Below are 11,562 nucleotides of genomic sequence, written 5' to 3' on the forward strand. Positions count from 1 at the left end.
TGTTTGTAACAGTTAATTCTTCGCTAATTGATTAACGAACCGTTAGTAAACTATTAAACTAGCTATAGGTAATCCATGTTGCGCGGAAATGACTGCATTGCGGATATGAGTTTACTACGACGCTATGAATTTCTTCTATGATTACTGGTGATATTAGATGTTTTTTTTAAATAATACCTTATCTTTGCTTTCTTCTATTAAAGAAATTGTATTTCGTTCTAAACTCAAAAAATACAAAATGTTAGATGAAGTATTTCAACAGTTTATTTACAGAGATAATTAAAGTATCTTTACTAATTTATAATAAAAAGTATACTAATCAATCAAATATTTTTTACCGACCGAAATAAGATTGTGCAACATCGCGTGAATACGGTGGATACGGCAAGAAATCCAATAAGTTGCAATAATTTCCGAATCGGTAAAGAAACGTATGGTCTGGCATTGTCGTGTTGAAACATAACACCCTTTCTATTGACCAATTCTGGACACTTCTCGTCGATTGCTGATTTTAATTGGTCCAACTTGGAACGGTATTTGTCTGAATTAATTGTTTGGTTGTTCGGAGGAGCTCTTAATGGATGGTCCCTTCCAATCCCACCAGATGCAGAGCATGACCTTCTTCGTATGCAGATCGGTCTGTGGTGTACTTAATGGTGGTTTACCTCGCTTGCCCCACGACCTTTTTCGCACTATGTTAGTGCAAGCGCTCCACTTCTCCTCGCGCGTCACAAATCTTTTAAAAAATGAGTCATTTTCATTCCTTTTCAGCAGTGAATCACAGATGGAAATGCGGTCTATTAAATTTTTTTTAGTTAACTGATGCGACATCCAAACATCCAGCTTCTTTATCAATCCGAGCTTTTGCGTGTGTTCTGAAATAGTAATAATTGGCCAATGTTAAGTTTCTCTGCGATCTCTCCCGAGTGGTGATTGCCCGTCCGCATCAATTAAATTTAAAAAAAACATGATTTGGTCGACATCCGTAGTGATTACCATCAGAAGGAAAAGCATCTTCAACATTCAATTCTTCTGCATGAAACTTCTCAAACCATTTCTGGCATTCCCTTCGCTAACAGTATCTCCTCTCCATACCTCCAGGGCACACATCTTTTGCTTAGTTTGTCTTACATTTTTATCTTTACGATAGTAAAAAGCATTATGTTGTCGGAAAAACACGTTATTTCCTTGCATTTTCAACCTGCTGCTAAAACTTGTGTTTACACGATTGCAATCACTTTATTCCATGAATGTATGCTGAATTGTCACCTTTTCGAGCGCTTACATAGTTGACAGGTTGTACAATAGATTGCAGTTGGCGTATATTTGGTTGATGTCTGTTGGGAAATCCGAACTTTTCAATCAATTCAATACAACAAACAAAAATATTAGACAAGCGGACAAACTAAAATGAAACAGGATGAATTTCTGCCACGTAGATATTTTCCAAAATCATACAAATTATGACGAATTCCACTACATTTCAACAATCTCACGTTACCTCAGCGATAACAACATCAAATTGTTAACTTGCGCCTATTATATACACCGCATGGGAGGCCGCATGCGGTGCATAGTTTAAGTTTACCGTACTCGTAGAATGGTGGTTAAACACGGCATACGCACGGTCGAGCAATGTGCTTTACGCAAAAAAAAGATATCGTAGGTGTACATATAATTCCGCGGTAACGACGACTCGTGGGCGTCAAAACGTGCTCCAATTGCGAGCGTGCCGCATAAGCCGGCTTTTTACCGGATAATTTTCCGTTTCTCTCGCAAACGTATCGAGCGTGGCAGCGCAGCGGTTTGTTACACGTGCCGTGCGTTGTCGAACCATCATCCCTGACCCGGGAATATATGATAAACATTTAATGCGCGTTCCATATTCGATGCCGAGCGAAATGTGAAAAGGTACGATGCATTTCGAAAAATGGATTCGACCGCTCGTGGAAATAACTGATCGTGTTAGCGATAAAAACATATAGGTACCGGCTGCGTGTATATTATGAATAGTGACGAGACGGTTTCATTATCCTCACGCCAACGGATTAAAGCACAACTTTTATTTTGCAGCGATGCGTGGAATATGTAGCCGAGGAACTCAGCTTTATTTCTTATTTTAATCTTCTTATGCACGGCGCGCGCATATTTGCCGACATTCTCTTCTTACGTACAAATGGGAGAGCATAAAGAATTTTACGTCTGCATTTTCCGCTTGAAGGAAAAATCTTGAAAATGTGGTTATAGTGGAGTTATTGAAAAAAAATCGTTTATTTATATTTTGCGATTGTTGGAGCTCGCGAGAATTAAATATGTTACTTTATTTGTTAATCCTATGATATTGTAAAGAATTATCTTTTTTCTAGTGGGATTATATGCATGTTAATGCCCTCTTGTTAGATTTTACATCTCCAGACTCAAATTTTATGATGTGCCGGTCGGTTCATGTTCGTTTGTTTTAAAATGTTTCCATAAAATTTTATACAATAATTCATATTTATGCATGTAATTTTTCTAACATAATCACACATGTATATATTTTGCGTAATTGTTTTCTCGATGATAGAACTTTCATTCTGCTTTCTAAATGTTGAAATAAACGAGGTTCTGCGGAAATGTAACAGTTACGCTACGCTATGAAAATATTAAAAGTTATAAAAATGCTTGCAGAGTATTACAATTTGATAGATTTACTATACGTCTTGTCTTTTAACGAGTTCTGAAACTACTAAAAAAGATAATACGGGAATAGCAAGTAGATATTTCTCTTTTTGCTTGAATATAAATTTCATACTTTATGCAACTTTTGGAAATGTTGCATATCAATGCACTATTGCTTTTAAATGAGAATTATTTTATCATACAATTTTTGTTAAAATTTTCCAAAGTTACAGATAATAATGCATAATGTTTGAACTTCTAAAATTTAAAAGTTAATTGTTAAACTTTATCGCCCACTCGATCCTCTTATTATTTTTTCAAACTAATTTTTTGCCAATATGTTTTCATTAAGGCTTGTTTTAAATGTACACATCGCTGTACGTATTCATTATCATGTATTGATTACGTATTTGTTACTCTTGCTATTATTACCACAATTTCAATAGTATTTAATGAATTATCTTTTTACACGCACACACAACCATGTGTTACACGCATGCAATCCAATAAAAGTGTTTTTTCCAATAAAAACAGCCTTTTCAACATTTTCGAAAGCAATTTGTGAATAAGAGGGCGGAACGCAACTGCAGTCGAGAAACGTTTCGCAAGCGGTAGTACTTTCCTCACGAAAATGTAGTTATACAGCAGTTTTACTTGCGATATAAAACGAAACTACCAGGATGTATACGAAGTGCAACGTCTGGCAGGCGCGTAAGAATCGCGTCAGCTGAGTTAACAGTTTCAGTTCGCGATCATCACAACTGTTCCTTCCTGTATTGTTCGTGCAGGAGGCTGGGCTGGCGACTGGGACTGCAATCGGTAACGGGAGCACTCTCGTTGGCCTTCTTCCTGGGGCTGATCTACCGGAGTGCCTCGCAGTATCATCCTCAACGGCGAGTCATGCTGCATCTAAAGAACCAGCGCAGCAAAGTCAAAGAGAAGAAATCTGCTACCAAGATCCCGAAGCAGCCGCTGGTCGATCTGAGCCCTCTGGGATCGCGTCCTGTGAGGATGCTCATGCTGGCCGCCGGTGCTGCCAGTTTTGGTCTTTATACCCCTGCCTTCTATATCGTAAGTGCATTTAGCGATTGAAAAGCATGGATTGTCTCTTCAATAACAAGTTCTTTGGAAAATAATGCGAACAACAATATTGAGTTTATGGAAAGTCCATGTCGACCCCTTTAGCAACATTCAAGCGCAGAGAACCTCTGCGGTAAGTATTAATACAAAGTTTTGCGTCTGAACCTTGTCAGAATATCCACACGGACCTCCCGGTAAGGCAAAACTGTGTATTAAGAATCAATACAAAGCTTTGTATTTTGCTAAGGAAATTGACATGGATTTTTCAGTCAACTCAATATTGTTGTTCCCAGAGACATGATGTATAAAATAAATTTCGAAAAGACTTTGTTATTATTATTATTGATTCGCTTGAACGTTTCTCATTTTCAAATTTTCTCAAATTCGTCTTAATATTGAAAAATTTTATCACATGATGATTATATTATCTATTTGTATTTCTTCATTGTCAACATTTCTTTTAAAGAACATAACTTGAAGATTATTAGTGTTACTTGGATGATTTTCGTCGTCGACAAAAATATTCGCTTTGTTTATCAGATGCAGAAATTATGAAACAGTTTAGCACTCAACATGACTTAAACTTTTTCGCCAAATTTTCGTTTTATCCTAGAAAGGATGTAAGCAGAATAATGGTCAGAGAGTAGAATATCCTCGTGCTCGATCGGAAACATACAACGTGAATAGAACGGGCGTTGAATTTCCTAATTCCGCGATTTCCCGGACTAATCTCAGGAAAGACGAGCCAATTTCGATAATCGATATTAGACGAGCGTCATTAAACTAGCGGTATTGTCTGCATTATCGGGGCGATCCGTAGCGCGTTTTCTCGGCACAATCCCATAATGAGAAACATCACTTTCAGGCACTGCAAGGCTACCAGGACGGGTTGGAGGCCAGTGCTCTAGTGCTCTTACAGACCTGTCTGGGGTTGGCGGCGGCATTCGGGTGTGCAGCTTGGGGGGTAGTTACCGCCAGGCCTTCTGCTCAGTGCCTAGTGTCCAGGCAATATCTCTGCCAAGCAGCGCTCATTGGAGTTGGTCAGTAACGACTCATCCTTTCAAACTTTCGTCGAGAAAACTATTTTCATGAATACGTGCATAAAGTAACTGCGAGCAAATTCTACTTAGTTATGATGTTCGCGTTTAATCTTTAGCGCAATGGCAACGCATGATGGCAATGGCTACTACGCTCCGAAAAGCCTGCATCTTCCATCTATCAGAATAATTAACGTGTTCTGTATATTTTAGCGTTACCATGTCTTAAGTCTTTTAGTTCACTTAATTTAATTAATTTATAATTAATGTTTTTAATTAATGAATTAATTTTTTCAAATTATACTGCACGAAGTGACCTGTAACAATTTTTATATTTAAAGCGGATTCCGTTGCATTGTCTTAAATTAAAGTACACTTGTACCAATTTAAGAATCCGGATTTTCTGAAAAATCTTTTCATCATATACATTTTTACCAAAAAAAGTCGGAATTGGTCGGTTAATCTGCATCCACAAGATTCTACGGAAGTGGAATTACAAGCGAGAAGTGCAAGCTAGAAAATTGTACCTCTGCAAGTTTTGCGCGTAAATAGCTGGGAATTGTAGATGCAGAGATCACGTACTCGGGGATTACCAGTTCGAATTGGATTTTCTCTTTGCTTAAAGCCGTAGCTCAAGTGGCGCTTGGTAGCGTGCAAGGTTATCACGGACTTGTACTGGCCTCCGGGCTTTACGGCGCTTCGCTCGGTGGTGCGCTTTACTCCCTCAAGATGTTGGCCTTGGAAAGGCTGCGAGCAAGACACTTCGCTCGATCGTGGGCTCTGGTACAAGCCGCAGAAGCGCTACCCATCCTTCTCGGAGTTCCTCTTACAGGTATGCAGGATTGAATTGGAAACACATTCATTTCAAAGGAGGGTCTCAAATTTTCTTATTTCATTGAAGATCGTGAGACTGCCATGATCTCCATCGTGACGGAAATGGCAAACTGGAATTTTTCTTTATTTACATATTTATTAATTAACCAGAAGATTACACGCTTGCTGTTTACCATTTTGTTGAAGGCTGAGTGTATTTATTATAAATGCATACATGCATACATTTAAACACGAGTTCTTTATGCGTTCAAAGGACCGGAACAGTATTAGGACAGTAGAGAAGCAAGGTGGGCGAAATCCGCTCTCTTGCTTACTAAATCCGTCACTGGTAATAGTCTTATGGTTCTTGTGTATAAATTTGATGTCCCGTCGTCCTTAATAATAATGTACTACGGGACTTGGAAAATATGCTTGTCTACCCGCAGAGAATATACAAGTGAGCATGACAACTGTCACGCGTATTCACATCAGACTCAAGAATATTACAATGGTGGAATACTGCAAGTTTGGGCCATTTTAAACAGCTTAATTTAGTTTCTGGAAATTTCACCAATTTTTGTGCATTGTCTTTGATGTTACGTTACAAACCTCCTAAAAGCTGCTTACAAATTTTAAAGTTTATTTTTAAAATTGTAAAGTTACATTTTCAAAGTTAACTTATAAAGTTTGCAAAATGTTCAAAGCTGGATGACAGACATAAAAGGTTGTTAATTTATTTAAATTGATTGAAATGTAACTATATATAATAAACTGTTTTATTAGTATTTAAAAAATCATTACTCACAATCTATATAATATTCATTTCAAATACGACGGTAAATTTAAAGTGAATTTTGTAAATGAACTTATTTTCTTCTCTTGGATTTTCTATTTGCAAAAATAATAGATTGCTCTTGAAAATAGTCTATTCATATTAATGTATGTACACAAATTATTCATGCTTGATAATTTTTTACATATACCCAAAATAATTCTCCTCCACGCTTTAAAAATTTGAAGCGAAACCTTGCGGAATATCTTGGCGCGCGCAATAAAAGAAACCCTAATCCAGTCTCCACCACCGTGTCGCTTAAAACGACTCGCTATTTCGCGGTGCAGAATAAAGGGATGCTTTAATCGGCGCTCGTTCCCTCAGGTTACATGAACGCTAGCAGTCCACGGGTGGGCTACTACGCGTGCACTCTGAGTTCCTTGTGCGGTGCGGCACTGCTGTTCTTGGTCGGCTGGGGACGGCAACCGGCTTCACCTATCCTCCCAGGACCTCGTCTCACGAGCTTTGGCATCGTGCCGCCACCGCCACCCTGCGCGTGCCCGCCACCCCCACGGCCCCGGCTACCGAAGTCGCATTCCCTGCACGTGCCCCTGGACGTCGAGGACAATATGCGGGATCGTGAGTTTGTCGAACGGATTCACGACACTGATCACTACTACCATCCGCAGTTCCACGTGCCGTTACGACCGAGCAAGAGCGTGCCGGAGGGCCTCAGCCATCAGGACCCGTATCGGACCCGGCCGCGACGCCACCGCGACATCACAGTCATAGAACAGATCACCACCAGCGTGTAAAATAACGACGGTGGTAGTCAACCTTCCAACGCGCAACCACGAAATTAGGCTAATGGGAAGCAACGCCAGACGCTCGTTTCAACTTCGAGCCGAGTTTAACCGGGATCCGGTCATATTTGCCTCATTCTAGGACCGCTTTCGCGTTTGCTATGTCCTCGCGATAGTTGAACTAGTTGAGAAAATATCGTACGATCATATTTTATTGGGACACGAGTTACAGTTGTATCCTCGAGAAGCTTCTGCTTTTTCTCAGCTTTTTTGCTTTACACTTGAAAGTTGAGCGAGGAGGAGCGCTGCAGTTCTTTTTGCTGTCGCTGCCGCCGTTATATTATTATTTCACGATTGTTTAGCTTACTTTCTTTTTACGTGTGCTTTTCACGTTTGTCACAAGTGTAATTTGCCGGGAGATTTAAGGTTGCTCTTGAGAAAGGTTGGGGACCATTAGCGTAAAAGCTGGTACGCAGTTGCAGGCACAGGCGGAAAGCAAAACGGGAATCAGGAAAAGAAGCAATGACGCACAATATGCACGCGGGAGAGACACTTACGCGGTCATACGAATAACGAAAGGATAGTTATAATTAATTACACAATTGATTATAACTATTTTATAAAAGTAAAAGTACTTAATAGTTAAAAATTCTTTCGGAGATATCCCTACGTCTTTTTCCTACTAGGTAAACTACTAATTACTAAACGATCGATTACTAAATCGAACTAGTACACGAATGAAGTTTATATTATAGTCTATATCGAATAGAGATCAAATTAAATGTACTATGTGCATTATAGGAAAGTACTTATTCGCACACTGATGCGCGAAGTAGTTGAAGTATTACTGCCAAGGAAGTAATTGTCTGAATGTGCTAAGTGTAATTCAACGACAGAATGATGAGGCGAATACGAAGCTTCGTGAAGGGAAGCTTCCAGTGTAAAAGAAAAAGCTTGATTGCTGTTTCAGGATTCGCAAGATTGCTAAATATTATTTGTATTTCTCGGAAAAATTAGATGCATAAGAAGATAAGTGAATGCAAATGGTATGCAATGATTCGGGAAGTGAATGACCTCGTTTCATTTGTAATAAACTTTACCTGGGTTTTCTCTTGTATGTGCAGATAAGCGCGTGATATGTGAATCAGGAGTTTTAGATGCGCGCGGTCAAATGAGAATGTCCTGATTGGCTCGTAGACATACCTGTCATTTGCATTTCAAGTGACTAGTAAACTTCGAGTTTGATCTACATTCGTGAGAGTTTGTACCTGTTAGCTCACTTTGTCGTTGACTGTGCGATTAGCTAATGCGAATAGTAATTGCATAAGTATTATCGACACATCGTTATCTCCCCTGTCGTGTAGAAGTTAAAAACGCGCAAAATAGCTCGTTTATATATAAATATATATATATATTAAGTGATCAAAACGCGCAACATCGCGCGCGTGTTACGTTTCGGGATAGACAGAATATATGTATAGCGCACGGAGCTGGTCTCCGGAAACGCCGCCGCAGAAATCGTTAAATATTAATAAGAATTTAAAGCGTCACGGACATTCCGAGTAAATCGGTCTCCAGGTCGAACGCTGACAAAAGATCTCTGCAAATAATAGATGAATTAGAATTAAAGAACCGATAGGTGTCCGTTTTATGCAAAACTGCAACCTTTTCGTTTCTAAAATTACGCGTTTTGACCGTGTGTCAAATTCTGTTATATTTCTGTCATATATGCATTTTCTTTTGTTCAGAATTAAAATATGCTAAACAACCGTGTTTCTTATCCTACGTATTTATACGCTAAAAGCAAAGGATGTTATCGTATCGGCTCGTATTAGCTGCATAATGAAGTATCGAATATATCTTTAGTAGCATGTTCAACTATAATCTCAAATCACTTTATGATAACATAATTAGTACCTGAATATTAAGTGCTCTAGATATCTAATGTGAGGTGAGTGACGACGTAACTTAATTACTTCTATACTTTCTCGTATGATCCATCTTGCTACATGTCGAAATTACACGCACAGTACGAACCATCATACCAATCGTCTTCTTACGCAACTGATTAATCAATGAAACGTAGAAAGTATCCTAAAGGTATTTACCGACTGTAAGAAAGTAGTTATTATATATGTACAGATTATATAAATCTCGTAGTTGAATTTGTCGCGCATTTTTCGATATTATAATCGGAAATGCTGCATTTATTAACGACGATAATGGTGAATACGTTCAATATACTATATATATAGTATTAAATATATACAGTATATTGAATGTATGTAATCTCTGAAAAGTGGAACACAATCGTTATGGAATAAACGATTTATATTTCCTACGATATTTCGCCTGGAAAATATAAATCAATTAAAATTAATTATATTCTTTAGGTCACATTCTGTTACACAGTTTTCTTCTTAGTTATGTGTCAGTTACAATTTTTGATGTTCGAGTTGTGAAGTAAACATAAAAGCAGAGGTGCGCAATATACATACGGGGCCAAAATTAAGTTTAAGCTATAATTTATAATCATAAACATACATGTCAATTACATGAATGAAAAGTTAAACATTTTTTGTCTCGTTTCAATTTGTTTCATATTAAAATAATTATAAATTTGTGCATTAAATTTATTATATTAAAATTCAAGTTTTTACATTGATGTATAAAACTTTTGTTTGTATAAAAATATTTTACAAATAAAGGTTTTAGCATATGGGTTTCATACATACAATGAAAAAGGTCCAGTTAGTCCTTCGCTAGAATTTGGATGTGCACCTCTGCGTTAAATGCCAAAGTTTTTATTACACATTGTCACAACCAGTGCCAGTAAATTTATTACAATATAAAAATTGTAGTTTATATAACGTTACGATATTTCTCTCTTGGTTGCAATGGAAAGATGTCCGATTTCTTTAAATCAATTACTAAGAATCAACATAAACATCACCAATTTTAAGATTCCTTACGCGATCTGTTTTTACATATATACATATATACACGTATATATACATATATCTAACTTTTGATGTGATGAATTGTTTGTATACTGCCAATTTTTATAGGATATAAACGAATTTCGATTTTCAGTAGTGCAACAAATGCAGTGGAGAAAAATCACATTATTTTACGAATTTATCGATGAGGAGATAGAACGTTTTTTGTATTTGTATCAAATATTTATAAACGATAGGGCAGTTTTTCTTAACTAGTTTCTCGAAATTATTAAATCGGGATTGTTAACGAATTTATACGATAGACGAATAACTTATCTCAAATTATAAGTAATTTTAGCATTTGCCACATCATGTTTTTTCACCTATTTGATTTAACAATTTGTAAAATTACTGTTCATTAATTTTGCATCACTTATAAATTCTTAGTAATTAAAAATTAATAATTTTCAAAATTTCTATGCCATTTTATAATTTAAATTTTTTGCAAATGCAAATTTTCTGTTTACTATATAATTATATAATGTTACTATTGATAAAGATATGTTAACACGTATATCATAATTGATATACGTGTTAACATATCTTTATCAATAGTAAATGTTTTATAAAAGCAATGGATTTTGTGCAACGAATGATAACTTTTTGTTTCTGTGCTAATATACATCTTAGGCACAAAAAATTAAAAAATTGATATATTAAATTTATTAATTAAATTCAATTAAAGTAAAAAATAATTATACATTTAAACCTCTCGTGACAAAACTTTTATTTTTTTAAATATTATTTCGATTAATGTTTTTTGTATTACGTAAAACCAAAATGTCAAATGAAACATATAAACCGAAATTATAAACCGAACAATAATAGATCGTTTTCCCCTATTTTATTCATTAATGAATATTATTATAGTGTCGGTTATATACAAGTTATAATCTTTACAATAATTTTTAAGAGTTAACCGTGCATACTTACAAGATAAGTGCACAAAGGGTTAAATGTGCCTCGCAATAGTGTATGGCATTTTAAGTTTCTAAAATTTTATATCCGAATTGTTTGAGACAATGAAACATGTTTAACAAGTTTCTCCAGTTAGACCAATATCCGAGCTTGGAAATATCTGGAATCACGTTGTGTTTACGACGAAAATTATCCTAATCCGAAATATCATGAGAATTGTAATCCAGATGTTCGAAGAATCTGCGGTAATGACATTAACATATAACAGCTTGTCCTCAATCGATTCTTAGAAATCGCGTAACTTCGTTGCCTTGTAAATATATCTAAGCAAGGTTCCCCTATTGCAACACGTTGAGCATTTTGTAAAGTTTTATAAATAGTTCTGCGTAGTTAAACAGCTGGACCAATAAAGTATATATCCGATTGTATGTTATACGACTATTTCTATTCTTTATCACCTTGTTTGTGACATCCGAATC

At 36.5% G+C, this 11,562-nt stretch overlaps 1 protein-coding gene across 2 annotated transcripts in view; it reads left to right on the plus strand.

The window, feature by feature from the left end:
- LOC105282964 (monocarboxylate transporter 4) overlaps positions 1–11,511 on the plus strand; it is a 76,238-nt gene extending 64,727 nt beyond the window's left edge. For both annotated transcript variants that reach the window (XM_026975134.1, XM_026975135.1), the window contains 4 exons: positions 3,450–3,732; positions 4,607–4,781; positions 5,404–5,610; positions 6,748–11,511. In XM_026975134.1, coding sequence (XP_026830935.1) covers positions 3,450–3,732; positions 4,607–4,781; positions 5,404–5,610; positions 6,748–7,178 — 1,096 coding nt within the window. In that variant the 3' untranslated portion in view covers positions 7,179–11,511. The remainder of the gene's footprint in view (positions 1–3,449; positions 3,733–4,606; positions 4,782–5,403; positions 5,611–6,747) is intronic.
- The last annotated feature ends 51 nt before the right edge of the window (positions 11,512–11,562 follow it).

This window comes from Ooceraea biroi, chromosome 14, assembly GCF_003672135.1.
Source record: "Ooceraea biroi isolate clonal line C1 chromosome 14, Obir_v5.4, whole genome shotgun sequence".
Classification (NCBI taxonomy): domain Eukaryota; kingdom Metazoa; phylum Arthropoda; class Insecta; order Hymenoptera; family Formicidae; genus Ooceraea; species Ooceraea biroi.